The sequence below is a fragment of the Staurois parvus genome, unplaced genomic scaffold (assembly GCF_062004578.1).
Source record: "Staurois parvus isolate SC_StPar_1 unplaced genomic scaffold, SC_StPar_1.0 ptg000038l, whole genome shotgun sequence".
NCBI classification, from domain to species: Eukaryota; Metazoa; Chordata; class Amphibia; order Anura; family Ranidae; genus Staurois; species Staurois parvus.
Genome location: NW_028317834.1, coordinates 251684 through 274770, shown reverse-complemented (window position 1 = coordinate 274770; position 23087 = coordinate 251684). Strand labels below are relative to the sequence as shown.

General features: G+C 45.7%; 2 protein-coding genes across 2 annotated transcripts in view; one reads left to right on the top strand and one right to left on the bottom strand.

Moving 5' to 3' along the window:
* LOC149470561 (uncharacterized) overlaps window positions 1–21320 on the top strand; it is a 77230-nt gene extending 55910 nt beyond the window's left edge. The window contains exon 2 of the mRNA XM_089662269.1: window positions 20127–21320. Coding sequence (XP_089518395.1) covers window positions 20127–21115 — 989 coding nt within the window. The 3' untranslated portion in view covers window positions 21116–21320. The remainder of the gene's footprint in view (window positions 1–20126) is intronic.
* The window catches only part of LOC149470559 (uncharacterized), a 432748-nt gene that overhangs the window by 247996 nt on the left and 161665 nt on the right, over window positions 1–23087 (bottom strand). The gene's annotated exons all lie outside the window — the stretch shown is intronic.

Genomic DNA, 23087 nt, shown 5'->3' with positions numbered 1-23087 from the left:
GGGCGGACGTCATATGACGTCCACTCAGAACTGGCCGGCCGCAGTGCAGCCGTCATTCGGCTATCTGCGGTCGGTAACAAGTTAATAAACTACACTCCCTTGGCATCAGAGACTCCGCCCTCTCCTGGTTCTCCTATCTATCCCAGCGCTCCTTCAGCGTTACCTATAACACTACCATCTCCCCCTCTCTGTTGGGGTCCCTCAAGGCTCTGTCCTCGGGCCCCATCTACACCTCCTCCCTTGGCAAACTGATACACTCCCACGGCTTCAACTATCACCTCTATGCCCATGGTACACAAATCTGCCTCTCCACCCCTCACCCCTTCAGTCTCCGCCCGTATCACCCACCTACTGAACGACATATCAAACTGGATGTTGCTCCATTTCCTCAAATTGAACCTTTCCAAAACTGAGCTCCTGATTTTCCCCCCAGCCCATACCCCCCTCCCCCATACTCTCCATCATGACTAACAACGCCACCATCAGTCCCACCACGCAAGGGTGTCACCCTGGACTCAAACCTGTCCTTCCAACCCCATGTCCAATCGTTGGCAAACTCATGCAGGCTCCACCTCCGCAACATCTCCAAAATACGTTCATTCCTAACCCCAGACACTACTAAACTACTCGTTCACTCCCTTATTATCTCACGTCTGGACTACTGCAACTCCCTACTCACCGGCCTACCTCATCACAGACTATCCCCGCTTCAGTCTATCCTGAACTCAGCGACCAGACTCATCCACCTCACCAACCGCTCAGCTTCTGCCACCCCCCTCTGTCACTCCCTCCACTGACCTCCACTCAGTGTCCTCCACCCCCTCTGTCATTCCCTCCACTGGCCTCCACTCAGTGTCCTCCACCCCCTCTGTCATTCCCTCCACTGGCCTCTACCCCCCTCTGTCATTCCCTCCACTGGCCTCCACTCAGTGTCCTCCACCCCCCTCTGTTATTCCCTCCACTGGCCTCTACCCCCCTCTGTCATTCCCTCCACTGGCCTCCACTCAGTGTCCTCCACCCCCCTCTGTCATTCCCTCCACTGGCCTCCACTCAGTGTCCTCCACCCCCCTCTGTCATTTCCTCCACTGGCTCCCGATTGCCCACAGCATCAAATTCAAACTACTAACATTGACATAGAAAGCCATTCATAACTCCGCCCCAAACTACCTCACCGACCTGACACACAAATACCACCCAACCCGTAATCTTCGCTCCTCACAAGACCTCCTACTTTCTAGCTCCCTGGTCTCCACCTCCCACGCCCGACTGCAGGACTTCTCCAGGACCTCCCCCATCCTCTGGAACTCCCTACCCCAATCCATCAGACTGTCACCTACCTTCCTCACCTTTAGGCGCACCCTGAAAACCCATCTCTTCAGGGAAGCCTACCCCACCCTCACCTAACTGCCGATCTCCTCCACTCCTCCTACCACTCCATCCCCCACAGCCACTTCCTCCTGTACCACTATCCCCTCCCTCCTAGATTGTAAGCTCCCAGGATCAGGGCCCTCGCACCCCTCGTGTATTGTATTGTTACTGTATTGTCTCATGTTCTGTCCCCACTATAATGTACAGCGCTGAGCAAACCTTCTGCCGCCATATAAATCCTGTATTATAATAATAATAATAATTCCCATCAGTCCCCGCCCCCGAGGAGCGTACAATCTAAGGTCCTAACTCACATTCATACATACACATACTAGGGACAACTTAGGAGACAATTCACCTCCCAGCATGTCTTTGTAGTGTAGGAGGAAACTGGAGTACCTGGACGAAACCTACGCAAGCACAGGGAGAATATGCAAACTCCAGGCAGGTGATGCCATGGTTGGGATTTGAACCAACAACCCGAGTACTGCCAGGTGGAAGTGCTAATCACTCAGCCACTGTGCTGCCCCGTGCTGTATATATCTCAGCATCTACTTCTCAGTGTTGGTTTCCTCCTCATTGCCGGCCATTAAATGGGCCTCAGAATGGCTCCGGTATTCCCTCCTAGGAAGGACATTCAGGCCGATCTCCCACCATGTTCCTCCGATGTGTCCGAGACAGAATAACAGGAGAGACACCAGGTAAGTATGGGAGAGGGGTGAGATGCTGGGAGGGATATGTATGGGGGAGGGGTGAGAAGCTGGGAGGGATATGTATGGGGGAGGGGTGAGATGCTGGGAGGGATATGTATGGGGGAGGGGTGAGATGCTGGGAGGGATATGTATGGGGGAGGGGTGAGAAGCTGGGAGGGATGTGAATGGGGGGAGAGGGGAGAAGATGGGGATTATTGTATATGGGGAGGGGTGAGAAGCTGGGAGGGATGTGTATGGGGGAGGGGTGAGAAGTTGGGAAGGGATGCAAATGGTGGAGGGGTGAGAAGTTGGGGAGGGCTTTTGGGTGCGGGACCCATGGAACACAGCTCCCTTTGGAGAGGTGGGGAGACCCCTGTCTCAGCACCCATATCACTCTTATGTGTAAGTCATCCTGTGCCTGTTAGGGGTGCAGGGTGAGATGTCCTGATATTGTGTAGACATGTATAGGTGGGGTGGGGGGTTGTTCATTGTTTAATGCCATGTGGTTACATCCCATTGTTCTATTGTTTGTCTGGCTTGGGAGCAAACTATTATGGGATGTATGTGTTTGTGTGTATTGGTTGGTGGGGGGTGTCTCCAGCAGACCTCCCTCCTGATGGGACTGTCTGCTGGTGTGAAGTTTGAATACCTGTGTTTCTCTTGTTTCTAAATGTAGATTGCCCCGCCCTGTGTCATTATGCAGGGAGGGGGGATTGTCCCCTGAGTGTATATATCTTGTATCTGTGTTCAAATAAAGTAGTCTACCTCCTGGTTTACTTCAGGACTGGTGTCTAGTCTTGTATGGTCAGCTGTGGTGTCTGTGGTCGGTGTTCGGAGGGGGAAGCAGTATTCTAATGGAAGTACTCAAGCGCAGTCTGGGGTCAGTTCCGTTACAGCTGTGTATGGGGTAGGGGCAAGAAGCTAAGGAAGATATGTATGGGGGAGGGGTGAGAAGCTGGGGAGAGATGTGTATGGGGGAGGGGTGTGAAGCTCAGAAGGGATGTGTATGGGGGAGGGGGTGAGAAGCTGGGAAGGGATATATATGGGGAAGTGGTGAAAAGTTGGGAGAGGATATGTATGAGGGAGGTTTGAGAAGGTTGGGGGGATGTGTATAGGGGAGAAGTTAGAAGCTGGGAGGGATGTGTATGGGGGAGGTTTGAGAAGCTGGGGAGGGATGTGTATGGGGGAGGGGTGAGAAGCTGGGGAGGGATATGTATGAGGGAGGTTTGAGAAGCTGGGGAGGGATGTGTATGGGGGAGGAGTGAGAAGCTGGGGAGGGATATGTATGAGGGAGGTTTGAGAAGCTGGGGAGGGATGTGTATGGGGGAGAAGTGAGAAGCTTGGGAGGGATGTATATGGGGGAGGAGTGAGAAGTTGAGGAGGGATGTGTATGGGGGAGGGGTATGTGTGGTGGAGGGATGACAAGTTGGGGACGGGTATGTGTGGGGGAGGACTTAGAAGCCAGGGACGGATATGTGTGGGGGAGGGGTGAGAAGCCAGGGACGGGTACGTATGGGGGAGGGGTGAGAAGTCGGGGATGGGTATGTATGGGGGAGGGGTGTGAAGCCATGGACAGGTATGTATGGGGGAGAGGTGTGAAGCTGGGGACGGGTATGTATGGGGGAGGGGTGTGAAGCCGGGGACGGGTATGTGTGGGGGAGGACTTAGAAGCCAGGGACGGATATGTGTGGGGGAGGGGTGAGAAGCCAGGGACGGGTACGTATGGGGGAGGGGTGAGAAGTCGGGGATGGGTATGTATGGGGGAGGGGTGTGAAGCCATGGACAGGTATGTATGGGGGAGCGTTGAGAAGCCGGGGACGGGTATGTATGGGGGAGGGGTGAGAAGCCAGGGACGGGCATGTATGGGGGGAGGGGTGTGAAGCCGTGGATGGCTATGTATGGGGGAGGGGTGTGAAGCCGGGGACGGGTATGTATGGGGGAGGGGCGTGAAGCCAGGGACGGGTATGTATGGGGGAGGGGTGAGAAGCCGGGGACGGGTATGTTTGGGGGAGGGGTGAGAAGCCGGGGACGGGTATGTATGGGGGAGGGGTGTGAAGCCGGGGACGGGTATGTATGGGTGTTCTGTCTCTCCAATCTAAGCATTGATAGTGTGATCTCTGTAACTTACAGTTGTGATGAGATGGTGATAACTTCATCCTCAGTTGGATACCACAGTCAGTGACTCCATCGATAAGACATCTTGTAGATCTTGTGAAGTTTCTTCCATAAACTGAGAGAATCTTACAACAATGAACATTCGATCGGTCAAAAGATCATAATGTTTCTGCTTCTTGCCATGAGGCTAGAACTGCAATGCATTTCTGGGAAAGGGGGAGGGGCTATCTATACAACATTAAACCAAATAAACTTTAGTTCAAGTCCAATATAAATAATGAAGATTCTTTCCGGGAACATCTGCAAAACAAGAGGGAAGGGAAGAACAAAGGAAAACAATGCAAACATTCAGCATAATACTTGCAGATGTTGGTGTGGAAAGTCCAGGCTGAGACATGGAAATCCATATTCAGAGGAGAAGGCAGCAACATGCACCTTCCTTCTTACCTCCCTGTAATTCAGGTGGATGACTTGTCTTCCTCTTTGGTTCCTTTATAGGCCTGAAGTAAAGGTGTGCAGAACCTTCTTTCATGACTCTAACTTCTACCTTGCATACCTTTCCATCGTTACTTGGCATAGTCTTTGTAATAAGACCCATGGGCCAATGGTTACCATGGGAATCTGTCTCCTTCAAAACAACTACGTCTCCCACTTGTAGATTGGGTTTGCTAATTTGCCATTTATTACGACTTTGAAGGGTAGAAAGGTACTCCATCTTCCAGCGATTCCAGAACACATTAGCAAGATGTTGAACCCGTCGCCATTGATGCTTGTAAATGTTGGGGTAATCAAGTTCCTCTGTGGGAATAGTGGCTACCCCAGTTTTTTGGGTAAGAAGAGTGGCTGGATTGAGCAACACTGGGAACTCGGGATCTGAGGACACAGGGACCAATGGCCTTGCATTGATTATAGCGGACACTTCTGCAAGAAGAGTGACTAAGATTTCATGAGTAAATTGAGATATTTTCTGGTCCAGTAGCATAGAGTCCAGGATCTTTCTTGCAACTCCAATCATGCGTTCCCAAGAGCCTCCCATGTGAGGAATGAGGTGGGTTGAGTTCCCATTTACACTTATTGCCATTCAAGAAGATCTCTATCTTTTCTGCTGCTGTAAAATGAGTCCCACAGTCAGATCTCAGGGACTTTACAGGTCCTCGTACAGAAACAAATCTTCTGAAAGCATTAATGATACAAGAAGAGTCCATTGATTCTATCACATCAATGTGCACTGCACCAATGATCAAGCAAGTGAACAGCACAGCCCATCGCTTATTGTTAGCAACTCCGCCATGAGTTCTGCGTGTAACAACAGTCCAGGGGCCACATATGTCCATGCCAACATTAGTAAATGGTGCTTCAGTGCTTAATCGGACAGCTGGCAACTCTGCCATTTGTTGTTGTAGGTGCTTCCTGTGACGGGAGTGACTTTGGGTGGGGGCCCATGGAACACAGCTCATGTTGGAGGGGTGGGGAGACCCCTGTCTCAGCTCCCCATATCCTTCTTATGTGTAAGTCACCCTGTGCCTGTTAGGGGTACAGGGTAGAATGTCCTGATATTGTGTAGACATGTATAGGTGGGGTGTGGGGGGTTGTTCATTGTTTACTGCCATGTGGTGTATCCCATTGTTCTATTGTGTGTCTGGCTTGGGAGCAAAATATTATGGGATGTATGTGTTTGTGTATTGGCTTGGTGGGGGGTGTCTGCTGATGTGTCTCTGGTTTCTAGATGTGGTTTGCCCCGCCCTGTGTCCATATGCAGGGAGGTGGGTTGTTCCCTTGAATGTTTATATCTTGTGTCTGTGTTAAAATAAAGCAGTCTATTTCCTGGTTTTACTTCGAGTGGTATCTAGGGGCGGGGTTGTGGGCGGCTTTGTATGCTGTGGTTAGTATTTAGAATTTTATAGGTTGGGTTAGTGGAAGCCAGTGGAGGGATTGGCAGAGAGGGGTGGAGGATGCTGAGCTGAGGTCAGGGAGGGGATTGGCAGAGAGGGGCGGAGGTCAGTGAAGGGATTGGCAGAGGGGCGGAGGACGCTGAGTGGAGGTCAGTGAAGGGATTGGCAGAGAGGGGAGAGGACGCTGAGTGGAGGTCAGTGAAGGGATTGGCAGAGAGCGGTGGAGGACACTGAATGGAGGCCAGTGGAGGGATTGGCAGAGAGGGGTGGAGGGTGTATATGGGAAGGTAGATTATCTGTGGGGTCTGGGTTTATATGGAGGAGGTATTTGCGTATGGGGAAGGTAGGTTATCTGTGGGATCTGGTTTTGTTTTAGGGAGGTAGGTGATCTGGGTGTATGTTGTAGGTAGGTGATCTGGGTGTATGTATGGGAGAGGTAGGTGATATGTGGGATCTGGGTGTATGTTGTAGGTAGATGATCTGGGTGTATGTATGGGAGAGGTAGGTGATCTGTGGGATCTGGGTATATGTTGTAGGTAGGTGATCTGGGTGTATGTTGTAGGTAGATGATCTGGGTGTATGTATGGGAGAGGTAGGTGATATGTGGGATCTGGGTATGTATAGGGGAGGTTGGTGATCTCTGGGATTTGGATGTATAAAAAGAGGTAGGTGATATATGGGATTTGTGTATGTATGGGGTAGGTAGGTGATCTGTGGGATCTTGGTATATATGGGGGAGGTAGGTGATCTGTTGGATCTGGGTATATATGGGGATGTAGGTGATCTGTGGGATCTGGGTGTATATGGGGGAGGTAGGTGATCTGGATGTATATGGGGGAGGTAGCTGATCTGAGGGATCTGGGTTTATATGGGGAGGTAGGTGACCTGTGTGATCTGTCTGTATATGGGGGAGGTAGGGGATCTGAGTGCACATGGGGGATGTAGATGATCTATGGGAACTGGGAGTGTATGGGAGAGGTAAGTGATCAGCGGGATCTTTGTGTATATGGGGGAGGTAGGTGATCTGTGGCATCTGCATGTATATGGGGCAGGAAGGTGATCTGTGGGATATGTGAGTGCAGGGGAGGTAGGTGATCTGTGGGATCTGGGTGTATATGGGGAAGGTAGGTGATCTGTGGGATCTGGGTGTATATGGGATAGGTAGGTGACCAGCGGGATCTTTTTGTATATGGGGGAGGTAGGTGATCTGTGGGATCTGGGTGTATATGGGGAAGGTAGGTGATCTTTGGGATATGGGGGAGGTAGGTGATCTGTGGGATCTGGGTGTATATGGGGAAGGTAGGTGATCTGTGGGATCTGGGTGTATATGGGGTAGGTAGGTGACCAGCGGGATCTTTTTGTATATGGGGGAGGTAGGTGATCTGTGGGATCTGGGTGTATATGGGGAAGGTAGGTGATCTTTGGGATATGGGGGAGGTAGGTGATCTGTGGGATCTGGGTGTATATGGGGAAGGTAGGTGATCTGTGGGATCTGGGTGTATATGGGGTAGGTAGGTGACCAGCGGGATCTTTTTGTATATGGGGGAGGTAGGTGATCTGTGGGATCTGGGTGTATATGGGGAAGGTAGGTGATCTGTGGGATATGGGGGAGGTAGGTGATCTGTGGGATCAGGGTATACAGGTGAAACTCGAAAAATGAGAATCTGGTGCATTCATTCATTGATTCATTCATTGATTTATTTCAGTGCAGCAACTTAAAAGGTGACACTAATATATGAGACTCATTACATGCAAAGCAAGATAGTTCAAGCCGTGATTTGTCATCATTGTGATGATTATGGCTTACAGCTCATGAAAACCCCAAATCCACAATCTCAGAAAATGAGAATATTCCATGCAATCAATAAAACACGGATTGTACATAGAACAATATCGCACCTCTGAAAAGTAGAAGCTGCATATGTACTCAGTACTTGGTTTGGGCCCCTTTTGCAGCAATTACTGCCTCAATGTGGCGTGGCATGGAAGCTATCAGCCTGTGGCACTGCTGAGGTGTTATGGAAGACCAGGATGCTTCAATAGCGGCCTTCAGCTCTTCTGCATTGTTCAGTCTCATGTCTCTCATCTTTCTCTTGGAAATGCCCCATAGATTCTCTATGGGGTTCAGGTCAGGCGAGTTTGCTGGCCAATCAAGCACAGTAATCCCACGGTCATTGAACCAGGTTTTGGTGCTTTTGGCAGTGTGGGCGGTGCCGAGTCCTACTGGAAAATGAAGTCAGCATCCCCATAAAGCTGGTCTGCGGAAGGAAGCATGAAGTGCTCCAAAATCTCCTGGCAGACGGCTGCATTGACCCTGGACTTAATGAAGCACAGTGGACCAACACCAGCAGATGACATGACTCCCCAAATCAACACAGACTGTGGAAACTTCACACTGGACTTCAAGCATCTTGCAGTGTGTGCCTCTCCATTCTTCCTCCATACTCGGGGTCCTTGGGCCTCTCCATTCTTCCTTCATACTCGGGGTCCTTGGGCCTCTCCATTCTTCCTCTATACTCGGGGTCCTTGCGCCTCTCCATTCTTCCTCCATACTCGGGGTCCTTGGGCCTCTCCATTCTTCCTCCATACTCTGGGTCCTTGGGCCTCTCCATTCTTCCTCCATACTCGGGGTCCTTGGGCCTCTCCATTCTTTCTCCATACTCGGATCCTTGGGCCTCTCCATTCTTCCTACATACACGGGGTCCTTGTGCCTTTCCATTCTTCGTCCATACTCGGGGTCCTTGGGCCTCTCCATTCTTCCTCCATACTCGGGGTCCTTGGGCCTCTCCATTCTTCCTCCATACTCGGGGTCCTTGGTTTCAAAATGAGATGCAAAAGTTGCTCTCATCAGAAAAGAGGACTTTGGACCACTGATCAATAGACCAGGTCTGTTTTTCTTTAGCCCAGGTAAGACGCTTCTGTCATTGTTTGTTGTTCAGGAGTGGCTTGACAAGAGGAATACGACATTTGAAGTTCATGTCCAGGATCCGTCTGTGTGTGGTGGCTCTTGATGCACTGACTCTAGCCTCAGTCCACTCCTTGTGAAAGTCCCGAACACTTTTGATTGGCCTTTTCCTGACAATCCTCTCCAGGCTGCGGTCATCCCTGCTGCTTGTGCACCTTTTTCTTCCACACTTTTCCCTTCCACATAACTTTTTATTAATGTGCTTTGATACGGCACTTTGGGAACATCCAACTTCTTCTGCAATTACCTTTTTGAGGCTTTCCCTCCTTATGGAGGGTGTCAGTGATGGTGTCTTTCCCATGATTGTGATTCCTACAGAACCAGACTGAGAGACCATTTAAAGGCTCAGGAACCCTTTGCAGGTGTTATGGCTTAATTATCTGATTAGAGTGGGACACTTTGAGCCGAGAATATTCCACCTTTTCACAAAATTCTCATTATATGAGATTGTGGATTTGGGGTTTTCATGAGCTGTAAGCCATAATCATCACAATGATGACAAATCACGGCTTGAACTATCTTGCTTTGCATGGATTGAGTCTATCTCATATATTCGTTTCACCTTTTCAGTTGCTGCACTGAAATAAATGAAATTTTGCACCATATTCTAATTTTTCGAGTTTCAACTGTATACTCCACAATTCTCCCATGTGGACACCTCGTAAGTGGTTCTCCAGTATAGACTCCCAGTTTGGGGAACTCATTTAGAAGAAGCCGTCAGCTAGAATCAAACTCACTACTCTACAGTATGGTGAAGACCAAGGAGGCCTAGCAATACCAAATGTTAGACTTTATATTATAGCTGCCCAACTTCAACATCTTACCAGGTGGGACTTAGTAAACACATTAGATCCCATCCATCGGTTGCTACTTCCATCAGATACAGATTTCACATCACTCTCACACTTGTTAATGGACTTCAGATGACACCAGTGGGAAAGGCATGATCTCTCATATTTATTCCAGTCTTTTGACTCTAAGAGAGAGTGGTGGGAGGTGATTGTGACCTCCATACCTCTCATCTCTCTGTCCTTTTCACAGAAACTCAGTCATTTCTTTTGCATAGATCATTCAGGACTCCAGCTCAATTGTTCAGCTAGGACAGGAGGGATTTCCCCTTAATACCCCATTTGTAGTGTTGATGTCGGGGATTTGATACACATGCTTTGGAGATGTCCAAAATTATTCAAAAAGTGGAACAATATGACCAGTATTATAATGTTGGTGTTCAATATTCCTCGGGTGTGCCTCTTGGTCTCTTTACTTTATGGAGGGAGACAGTACAGTAACAATACAGTTCAGTACAAGAGGGATTAGAGGGCCCTGCTCCTTGGTGCTTACAATCTAGGAGAGAGGGGATAGTGGTACAAGAGGTAATTAGCTGTGGGGGATGGAGTGGTTGGGGGAGTAGGGGATTCCAGTAGTTAGCTGGGGTCGGGGTAGGCTTCCCTGAAGAGATGAGTTTTCAGAGTGCGCCTAAAAGTGAGCAGAGGAGGCTCATAGCCTGATAGCTTGGGGTAGGGAGTTCCAGAGGATGGGTGAAGCCCGTGGGAAATCCTGGAGATGAGCATGCGAGGAGGAGACAAGGGAGCTAGAGAGTAGGAGGTCTTGCGAGGAGTGGAGAGTACGGTTTGGGTGGTATTTAGAGACAAGGTCGGTGATGTAGTTGAGGGCAGTGTTATGAACGGCTTTATACTTCAGTGTTAGTGTTTTCAATTTAATCCGCTGGGTAATTGGAAGCCAGTGAAGGGATTGGCAGAGAGGGGTGGAGGACACTGAGTGGAGGCCAGTGGAAGGATTGGCAGAGAGGTGGCTGATACAGAATGGTTAATAAGGTGAATGAGTCTGGCAGCAACATTCATGATGAACTGGAGTGGGGATAGTCTGCGATGAGGTCGGCCAGTGAGGAGGGAGTTACAATAGTCAAGTTGTGATATAATAAGGGAGTGAATGAGTTGCTTAGTGGTTTTCGAGGTTAGGAACGAGCATATCTTGGAGATGTTGCGGAGGTGGAGTCTACATGAGTTTGTCAGTGATTGGACCTGGGGCTGAAAGGACAGATTGGAGTCTAAGATGACACCTAGTACCCTGGCGTGAGGGGTGGGACTGATAATCACTAAGCTCTTCTCTGAAGCTCACCTTACCACCTGCCCCCTTGACCCTGTCCCTACACAACTCCTACAATCACCCTCCTCCTCCATCCTACGCTCCCTCACCCACATCTTTAATCTTTCCCTCTCTACTGGCACATTGCCCTCCCCTCTGAAGAATGCGCACATCACTCCCATACTTTAAAAACCCTCCCTGGATCCCTCTGACCTAAACAACCTAAGACCCATCTCCCTGCTGCCATTTACATCCCAACTCCTTGAACGCTTAGTCTATAATCACCGGAGTTCCCACCTCACCGACAACAACCTTCTTGATCCCCTACAATCTGGCTTCCGTCCCCTACACTCCACTGAAACCGCCCTACTCAAACTCACCAATGATCTGCTAGCCTCCAAAGCCAATGGCCACTACTACTCCTTTTTTTTTTTTTTTATTTAAATATTTATTAATTTTTCATAAAGATAACATTACACTTTCATCTTTTTCATAATAAATACACAATTCCTTCTTATCCTTTATTTTTCCCTTCTTAAAAACATTACCCCCTTCCTCCTCCCCCCCAAACAACCCCCCCACTCTGCGTTCTTCCCTACTTTCTGTCTAAAGCAAGCGTATCCTACCCCTCTTCTCTTCTCATTTCTACTGCTTCATATATATTCGTTTGAAGTACAAAATCTTCCCATTTCTCCCATCTCCTTTTATATATCTCCATCTTACCCTCTTGGATATAGTATAGTTTCTCCATCTTACTAATCTGCTTTACTCTCTCAAACCAGTCCCTTTCTCTCGGAACCTCTAAACTATGCCAGAATCTAGGTATCAACCCCTTTGCTGCATTTACATAGTACCATATACCGGAATCCTTGTATTTATTCACTGGTATATCTGTCTTATGTAACAGACACACTTCTGGATCTAATCCTATCTTTATCCCTGAGATTTTCTCTATTAAGTTGACCATTTTCTCCCAAAAACTTTGAATCCTTGGGCATTCCCACCAAATATGAAACCACGTACCAATCCCTCCACACCCACGCCAACACTCTTGTGTTCTCTCTATACCCATTTTATGTTCTACCTTTGGTGTGATGTGCCATCTTACCAAACTTTTATAGTTTACCTCCACTTCTCTCATGCTGATATTTTCATGTGTGAGTCTATATATTTTCCTCTGTTTATCCTCATCTATCTCTGTCCCCAAGTCCTTTTCCCATTTTTCTATATACATTGGTTTTACCTCTGTGACTAATTCAGTGAGAATTTTATATATTTTTGCCGTGCCCCGTTTCCCCTCTCCCCGTGATTCCAACAACTTCTCAAATAAATTCCAATCCTTTCTCCCTCTCATAGGTTTCGGAAGGCTCTCAACAAAGTGTTTTAATTGGTGGTATTTCCACTCATCGATCTTAATAAAAAGTTCCCCTCCACCTTTCTTTAAATCTTTTATTGTTTTTAATTTTTGTCCATCCATAATATCCCTTAATTGAATGTCTTCCTTTTTAATCCATTTTCCCATAATCCACTCTATACCTGGTGGAAAATATTCCATATTTCTTAGTGACATTAATTGTGAATTAAAATCCCACTTCATACGTTTATGTAAATTATCCCAAACCTTTAGAACATTCAGTGTATATACACTCGTGGTATTTTTTAAACCTCTATATTGTATTGGTGCCCATATGCTTCTACTCAGGTCAACTCCACTCAGTTCGTTCTCTATCTTAACCCACCTTTTTCCCTTTTTATTGTGTGTCCAGTCATAAATTCTTGTTAAAACTACAGCGTTATAGTATCTCTTAAAATCTGGCACTCCCAAACCCCCTCTCTCTTTACCTCTACTCATCAGGTCATAAGATATTCTAGGTTTTTTATTTTTCCATATAAATTTTGTTATCATCTTTTTAATTTCTTTAAAAAAGGCCTCTGGGAGACTTATTGGGATCATCTGAAATTTATACAAGACTTTGGGTACAATTATCATTTTTATCAGATTTATTCGTCCTAACCAAGAGGGAGTTCCTCTTCCCATTATCCTCAGTTCCTCTTTGATCTCATTTAGAAGAGCAATATAATTTAATTTATACAATTTTGTATATGAAGCAGTAAGTTTAACCCCTAAATATTTTATCTCTGTATCTCTCCATATAAAAGGAAATTCTCTTTGTATCTTTTCTTTCTCACCATTTGGAAGATTTACGTTTAAGATCTCAGTTTTTGTCGGGTTGATTTTTAAGTTTGATATTTCCCCATACTCTTTTAAACTTCTTATTAAGTTCGGGAGTGTTATCCTAGGATTTCCCACATAAAACAGCAGGTCATCTGCAAAAGCTGCCACTTTATGTTCAGTTTCCCCTATTTGTATTCCCTTTATATCTACATTCTTCCTAATTGTTTCCAACAAGGGTTCCAATGATAATACATACAACAATGGGGACAGTGGGCATCCCTGTCTTGTCCCGTTTGACATCCCAATGGGCTCAGACTTTTCACCATTTACCAAAATAACCGCGGATGGCATTTTATACAACTTTCCTATCCACTCCCTCATTCTACCACCTACTCCCATGATCTCTAGGGTATCCATCATAAAGCTCCAGTTTACTCTATCAAAAGCTTTTTCGGCATCAATCGAGAGCACCACTGCTGGGGTTTTCCCTTTTTTAGCTTTCTGGATCAGCAACAGAGTTCTGATTCCGTTGTCCCTACCCTCTCTCCCTGATACAAAACCAACCTGATCTCCCTGAATCCATTCCGGCATCAAGTCTTTCATCCTATTTGCTAAGACCTTTGCATATAGTTTTGTATCTATATTTAGGAGTGCAATTGGCCTATAACTAGAGCATTGAGTAGCATCCTTCCCTTCCTTATGTATAAGTGTTATATGGGCTTGTAGGGATTCCTGTCTAATCTCCATTTCCCCACCCAGGGCATTCATATACTCCTTCAATTTAGGTATTAACAGTTCACTATATTTTTTATAATACCTTATGGTATATCCATCTGGGCCAGGGCTTTTCCCCACCTTAGTATCTTTCAACGCTATCTTTATTTCCTCCTGTGTAATTTCCGACTCCAGGGATTTCAATAGATCTTCATCTATCTTTGGTAGTCCTGCATTTTTTAAATATGTCCTTCTTTTTTCTCTGTTTTTATTTTCACTATTATTTGCTAAATTCTGGGAATTAATATTATACAGCTTGCTATAATATTCCTTGAATACCTTCCCAATCTCTTTAGTAGAGTGAGCCATTTCTCCCTTGGGGCTTCTTATTTTTTCTATATAATTTCCATTTTTCTTTTTTCTCAGGGTTCTCATTAAGTGTTTTCCTGGTCGATCTCCCCATCTATACCTCTCTACTGCTACTTTATTAAGTACTCTCCTCCTTTCTTCTTCCATTAATATCTCCAACTCCTTCTTCTTTCCTAATACCTTCTGCCTTATCTCACTTGTTATTCTATTTTTATGGATCTGTTCCAGGTCGTATATTTCTTTTAAGAGCCCTGTCAGTTTCTTACTCCTTTCCTTTTTTTTTTTTTGTCCCTAGCGCGATCAATATACCCCTAATATATACCTTATGGGATTCCCAGACAGTGGCCACTGATACATCCCCTGTTTCATTCTCTTGAAAGTATCTTTCCATCTCTTTTCTGATCTGCTGATCGATCTCTTGATCTAATAAAAGGGCCTCATTTAACCTCCATCCTACCCCCCTTGTCAACTGCCTCCCCCATCTTACCTTCATTATAACTGGGGCATGGTCTGAGATAGTCATTGTCTCTATTTCTACTTTATCCACCCTCTCAATAAGTTGATGATCTACCATTATATAATCCAATCTCGAGTAAGTCTCGTGTGCATTAGAGAAGAAGGTATAGTCTCTTTCCTTTCCATGCATTATTCTCCATATGTCCACTAGTTGGCCCTCATGTATCTCCTTCTTTAAGATTTTCATAGACCTACCTCCCTCTCGTTGCACACGAGAGGTTGTATCCATCTGTGGGTCTAAACATAAGTTCAGATCTCCCGCCACTATCAATCTTCCCTTTTTAAAATCCATCAGCTTTCTTAGTATCCCTTTCAGGTATATTTCAGGTCTCTTATTTGGGCAGTATATATTCGCTATTGTACACTCTATTTCCTGCAACCTACCTTTCAAAAACAAAAATCTCCCCTCAGGATCCGTCACTCTGTCCTCTACCTCCCACCTTACATTTTTAGCAAACCCAATTGCCACCCCCTTAGCTCTCTTAATTGGGGAATCTGCATAAAACCATGTTGGATAGTTTCTAGTGATTAATTTAATATTTGACTTAATCTCAAAATGCGTCTCCTGTAAAAAAACTACCGAAGCTTCTCTATGTTGCAACTCCTTAAATAGCTTAAATCTCTTCCCAGGACTGTTCAACCCCTTTACATTGTAGGTTATAAACTTTATATCTTCCATATGTCTTGTATACATCTCCTCACTATGCAGAGTATTTTTAAAAATTTCCCCCTATACCATCCTTCTCCCCCTCCCTCGCCATATCCCTCCCCTTTCCCCTCCCCCTTCCCCTCCCCCCTCCCCAACCTCCTCCCCCTCCTAGGCCTCCTTTGCCTATGGATCATGTTCCACCTTTGATCCCACTACAGGGGTTCGACTCCGACTATAACCGCTCACCTTCCCCCCCTCCTCCCCAATGTCTCCTTATCTATTGTCTCTCTATTTCCTCTTTTAACCAACTGCCATCTACCCGTGTCCAACTCTCCCTCTTCCACTTCCCAACCCGGTATCACTTGTCTCTGCAGTCCCAGTTTATCACAGAAGTCTTCCAAATCTTCCGGAACTTTTAAGATAGCTGTAATTCCATCCCTCCACCCGATTAAACTTGTATCGCGGCCCCATCTGTATTTCACATTATGATTTTTCATCACTTCTAATAGGGGTTTCAATGATCTCTTCCTTCTCAGAGTCTCTGGTGTTAAGTCTGCAAAAATTTGAATAATTTTCTCTCCGTATATAATATTTGTTTTTCCTTTAATCTTTTTCCATATCTCTTCTCTATCTCCGTAGTTATGGAATTTAACAATTATATCTCTTGGTTTTTCTATCCCTTTGTCTTGTTGATACTTTCCAATCCTGTATACTCCGTCCAATTTAAACATCTCCTCATCCACTTTGTCCATTATGGAGTTCAAAATCTTGCCAACTAACTCTTTTAAGTCTTTTATATCTTCCCTCTGTGATAGTTCTGGGACTCCTCTTACTCTGAGATTATTTCTCCTTTCTCTATTTTCTTGTTCTTCCATCTTATAGAGCAATCTCCTTTGTTCTTTTCTATCTTCTAATAGCCTTTTTTCTAATTTTGGGATGGTTTGGGTATAATTTTGCACTTTTTCCTCCATTTCTTCCACTCTAGTTAACAATTGTCCCATTTCTTCCCGAATCATCCCCATTTCATGCTTCAGTGATTTTTCCAAGCCTTTAAACATCTCCGCCATTTCTTTTTTATTAGGTATTTGCATATCTCTTTCACAATCTCTCAGATCCTGGCTTTCCATTAATTGTTGGCTACTATATACCGGGCCCAGGGAGAGTCTCGGGCTATTATCCAGACTTATTTCCAATTCACTTTTTTCATTTATTGCCTGAGATCTTTCTGGGGTAACATTTCCTTGTGACACATACTTCTTGATCGTACCAGTTTGTGAGTTCTTAGGCCCACTCCCTTTGATGTTTTTACCTTTCATTTTATTTTTAAAGCCTTTACTCTTGTTGCTTGCTCTCCTGGACACCTACTCCTCCCGATCTTCAGACCCACCCTAGGAATCCCCTCTTTTATTTTCAGATTTTATAATCAATGCAAAGTCTTACCATAGTCATCTGAAAGTCTAATACGAGGAATCAATGTATATAAGGCTCCACTGTGTAGGTCCAATATATAATATAGAATAAGACCTGCAGGAAGGCCCACGGTCCTCACTCACCCTTCACGTTGGGATATCACTCCAGAAGCAGTCCTCTTTTCTCATAAGTTCTTAGGGGGATTCCTGTGGGTCCAATATGGCTCAAGTCACTTATCTTTCTCATCCGATACGTCCTTATTTTGGAGGCGATGTACTGATATATATTAGATTATAGATTGGGAAAGATATAGAAGTTTAGGAGGTTAGCCTTATTATAACAGTGGTGTCAGGCAATAGGAATAGTATGATGCAGGAGTGATATGGCAGCAGGGAGATTTTGAGGTCTTAGGAAGACAGGGTGGAGATGATGTAATGTGACAGGAGTGTGTTGATTTACCTCCTCCACTTCTCCTACTCGTTTGTATGTCAGACAAGCTCTCCCACACCCGGATCTCCCAAGGCTTCTCTGCGGCTGCCCACGTGTCGGTGCCGCTCCACTGCCTCATCCGTCTCAGTATTATCTCCCTGACAATCTCACTCCCCCTCCGAAGCCGGCTTTCTCCTGGCTCCTAGCTCCTAGGCTTATCTGACTGACAGCCCGACCGTCTCTCCGGAGACTCCACTCCTCCTCCACCGAACGTCAGAGGAGAGCCCCGAGGCGTTCCTCTCCCAACTCTCTGCCAGATCTCTCTCTCTCAGGTCCAGGAAGCCGACCGTCTCCAGGGACACGGGCACCACGCACCGTCTCCAGTCGGGTGAATCACCGCTCACCCTTGATGCAGCTGGTCTCTCTATCGGAGACTCCTGGGGAGGATAAACCAGGGAAGGCTAACGGAGAGTGCTTACTGCGCGCTCTCCCGTGCCGTCATAGTCAGGCTCCACCCCGGCCGCTGCCTCCCCCTCAACACAATGCTCTGTTCTGTCATTCGCTCCCGCAGGGCTGTCTTCCCACTACTACTCCTTAACCTCTCTGCAGCTTTCGACACAGTCAACCACCCCCTCCTGCTCAAAAAACTATACTTTTTTGGCCTCAGAGACTCCGCTCTCTCCTGGCTCTCTTCCTATCTATCACAACGTTCCCTCAGTGTTACCTATAATGCTGCCACCTTCCCCTCTCTGTTGGGGGTCCCCCAAGGTTCTGTCCTTGGGACCCTTCTCTTCTCAATCTACACCTCCTCCCTTGGGTAACTAATACATTCCCACGGCTTCAACTACCATCTCTATGACGATGACACTCAAATATATCTCTCTACTCCCCATTTCACCCCTTCAGTCTCCGCCCGAATCACTAGCCTTCTGAACGACATATCAGACTGGACATATCAGACTCCAATTCCTCAAATTAAACCTTGCCAAAACCGAGCTCCTAGTTTTCCCCCCAGCCCGTGCCCCCCCTGACCTCTTCATCACGACCAACAACATCACCATCAGTCCCACCCCGCAAGCCAGAGTATTAGGTGTCATTCTAGACTCCAATCTGTCTTTCCAGCCCCAGGTCCAATCGCTGACAAATTCATACAGACTCCACCTCTGTAACATCTCCAAAATACGCACGTTCCTAACTCCAGAAACTACAAAGCAACTCATTCACTCCCTTATTATATCACAACTTGACTACTGTAACTCCCTCCTCACCGGCCTACCCCAACACAGGCTATCCCCACTTCAGTCTATCCTGAATTCTGCAGCCAGACTCATCCACCGTGTACTGTCTCCCATTATAATGTACAGCGCTCAGCAAAGTGTTGGCGCTATATAAATACTGTATAATAATAATAGTGTTGTTGATCTTGATGGAGAAGTCGGGATGGGGGGGGGGCACGGGTTGGGGGGAATACTAGAAGCTCAGTTTTGGAAAAGTTGAGTTTGAGGAAGTTGAATGACATCCAGTCCGATATGTCACTTAGTAGGCTGGTGATGCGATTGGAGACTGAGGGGGTGAGGTGGGGGGTAGAGAGATAGATTTGTGTGTCATCAGCATAGAGATGGTAGTTGAAGCCGTGGGAGTTTATCAATTGGCCAAGGGAGGAGGTGTAGATGGAGAAGAGGAGGGGTCCGAGGACAGTACCTTGAGAAACCCCAACAGAGAGAGGGAGTGAGGGGGAGGTGGTAGTGTTATAGGTAACACTGAAGGAGCGCTGTGATAGATAGGAGAGCCAGGAGAGAGCGGAGTCTCTGAGACCAACTACATTGGAGACCCATACTTGGGGTATGATCCTGTAGACACGGGCCTCATTGATCGGTGTCAGCTATCTATGTATGTACTGGGGGGAGTTACTTGCCGTGTACAGCTGAATTGTTCTAGGCTGTTTCTTCTTTTCTATGTTCATTTGTTTATAAAAGGTAAAAGTGACACCATAGACAAAGCAAGTTATTGTTCTGTATGATCTGTAACAGTGCCACAACTGCCTATACGTGAGAATGTATGACTCCATTGTCTGGGCTGAATGTTGGGAATACTGTGCGCACTTAGAAACTTTATTAATAAAATCTATTTGATTAAAAAAAATACTGTAGATAATGCTGTACATATTCTTTCTATTCATAAGATATATTTAGTAATGAGCATTAAAAATAGAAAGCAACTTTATGTAGCCCTTTATATAGAATTCTTTTTTCTTTCTCTACAGGTAGATTGATGAACCAAGTTTTAGGACATGTTGGTCTTCATGAATACAGCTGAGTCACATGGAAAATAAAACACGTGGGTGTCTTAATTGACTGAAAGTCTTTACTGCAGTTCACTGGAGGATTCACACGGGATACAAGTCATATCTGTGTTCTAAAAGTCATGGTTTGGATCCTCTTCCACATTGATCCAGCAGGAGAAAAGTAATTTCAGTGTTCTGGAAGTGACAATGGCTTTACAATAAATTCCAACTAAGTATACATAAGAGGAGTCATTTCAAACTACTTGTTTGGAGATTTTACAATGGAGAGAAAATTTATCACACACCAGAAGGCTTGCAAGGGAGAGAAGCCATATCATTGTTCTGAATGTGGCAAAACGTTTATAAGCAAGAGTGAGCTTATAGTACACCAAAGAGTTCACACTGGAGAGAAGTCATATCAGTGTTCTGAATGTGATAAAGCTTTTACACGGAAGTCACATCTTATCAGACACCAGATTGTTCACACTGGAGAGAAGCCATATCAGTGTTCTGAATGTGATAAAGCTTTTACTCTGAAGTCATATCTTATCACACACCAGAGGATTCACACTGGAGAAAAGCCATATCAGTGTTCTGAATGTGATAAAGCTTTTACACAGAAGTCACATCTTATCAGACACCAGATTGTTCACACTGGAGAGAAGCCATATCAGTGTTCTGAATGTGATAAAGCTTTTACTCTGAAGTCATATCTTATCACACACCAGAGGATTCACACTGGAGAAAAGCCATATCAGTGTTCTGAATGTGATAAAGCTTTTACTCAGAAGTCAGACCTTATCACACACCAGAGGATTCACACTGGAGAGAAGTCATATCAGTGTTCTGAATGTGATAAAGCTTTTACAGTGAAGTCACATCTTATCACACACCAGAGGAATCACACTGGAGAGAAGTCATATCAGTGTTCTGAATGTGATAAAGCTTTTACACAGAAGTCAAGTCTTATCACACACCAAATGATTCACACTGGAGAGAAGTCATATCAGTGTTCTGAATGTGATAAAGCTTTTACAGTGAAGTCAAATCTTATCAGACACCAGATTGTTCACACTGGAGAGAAGCCATATCAGTGTTCTGAATGTGAGAAAGCTTTTACTCTGAAGTCAAATCTTATCACACACCAGAGGAGTCACACTGGAGAGAAGTCATATCAGTGTTCTGAATGTGATAAAGCTTTTACAGTGAAGTCACATCTTATCAGACACCAGAGGATTCACACTGGAGAGAAGCCATATCAGTGTTCTGAATGTGATAAAGCTTTTACAGTGAAGTCACATCTTATCAGACACCAGAGGATTCACACTGGAGAGAGGTCATATCAGTGTTCTGAATGTGATAAAGCTTTTACAGTGAAGTCACATCTTATCGCACACCAGAGGATTCACACTGGAGAGAAGCCATTTTAATGCTCTCAATGTGACAAAACTTTTTCAGTTAATGCCGGTCTAATCTATCATCGGAGGATTCACAAATTTCTGCATTGATTAAATTCTGGAATAAAAGGGATAATAAAGAAGTTTCAGGTGTCACAAGTTAGTTTCACATCCCCAATGTCATCCCACAAGCTAGAGAAGAAGGGAAAAGATAAAATGCTACTTTAAAAGAAACTAAAATCTGTGCAAACTGGAATGTAATGATTGGATGAACTGAGTTTAGTGCTTATGTCCATCAAAACACAACAAGAAGGGATTTGAATATTTTATCTTTGATCATTTTTTTTAAGATAAGCATCAATAACTGAACAGCTTCCCTCATGATTCTCATCTTTATCTTTTTTATGGAGCTTTTACTGAACATGCAATGCATTTTCATGATTCACCAACTGAGTTGTGTTTCCAAGCATTTTCTTCATTTCTGGATCCTGAGGTAATACATGACCAACACTGCCTCAGTACCAGAGACTAGGATGGGGTCTATTGTCATCTTACCAAGTCTCTGAAGCCTCAGTGGGAGAGTCCATTCCAGGTTCTTCTGACTATTGATACATCATCAGCCAGGCTTGAGGTCTCCAGCTAAGCCCACCTTGTCCACTCCTCCCATTACCTGTTCCATCTCCTCTCCCATTATCAATGCCTTCTTTCCACATTTCATATCTCATTGATATTATTATTATTATTATTATTAATAATATTATACAGGATTTATATGGCGCCAACAGTTTGCTCAGCGCTTTACAATATAACGAGAGACAATACAGCAACATTACAGTTTAATACAAGAGGGATAGGAGGGCCCTGCTCCTCAGAGCTTACAATCTAGGAGGGAGGAGCTAGTGGTACAAAAGGTAGTAACTGTGGGGGATGGACTGGTAGGAAGAGTAGAAGATTCCATTATTAGCTGAGGGCAGGATAGGCTTCCCTGAAGAGAGAGGTTTTCAGAGATCGCCTAAAAGTGAGCAGAGTAGGCAATAGTCTGATAAATTGGGGTAGAGAGTTCAGGAGGATGGGGGAAGCTCTGGAAATGAGCATGGGGGGAGGAGACAAGGGAGCAAGAGAGCAGGGGATCGTGCGAGAAACACAGAGGACGGTTTGGGTGATATTTGGAGACAAGATTGGTGATGTAATTTGGGGCAGAGTTATAAATGACTTTATATGTTATTGTTAATGTTTTGAATTTTATTCATTGGGCAACGTGAAGCCAGTGAAGGGATTGGCAGAGAGGGGTGGAGGACACTGAGTGGAGGCCAGTGGAGGGATTGGCAGAGAGGGGTGTAGTCCAGTGGAGGGATTGGCAGAGAGGGGTGGAGAACACTGAATGGAGGCCAGTGGAGGGATTGGTGGAGGACACTGAATGGAGGCCAGTGGAGGGATTGACAGAGAGGGGTGGAGAACACTGAATGGAGGCCAGTGGAGGGATTGGTGGAGGACACTGAATGGAGGCCAGTGGAGGGATTGACAGAGAGGGGTGGAGGGATTGGCAGATAGGGGTGTCTGATACAGAACGGTAAGTAAGGTGGATGATGGCAGCAGCATTCATGATAGACTGAAGAGGGGATAGCCTGCAATGAGGTCGGCCAGTGAGGACAGAGTTACAATAGTCAAGGCAAGATATAACAAGGGAGTGAATAAGTTGCTTAGTGGTTTCCGAGGTTAGGAACGGCCATATCTTGGAGCTGTTGAGGAGGTGAAGTCTACAAGATTTGGACAGTGATTGGATTTGGGGCTGAAAGGACAGATGGGAGTCTAGGATTACACCGAGTACCCTGGCATGAGGGGAGGGACTGATGATTGTGTTATTGATCTTGATGGAGAAGTCAGTGGAGGGGGCACAGGCTGGGGGGAATACTAAGAGCTCAGTTTTGGAAAGATTGAGCTTGAGGAAGTGGAGTGACATCCATGCCGATATGTCGCTTAGTAGGGTAGTAATGCGAGAGGAGAC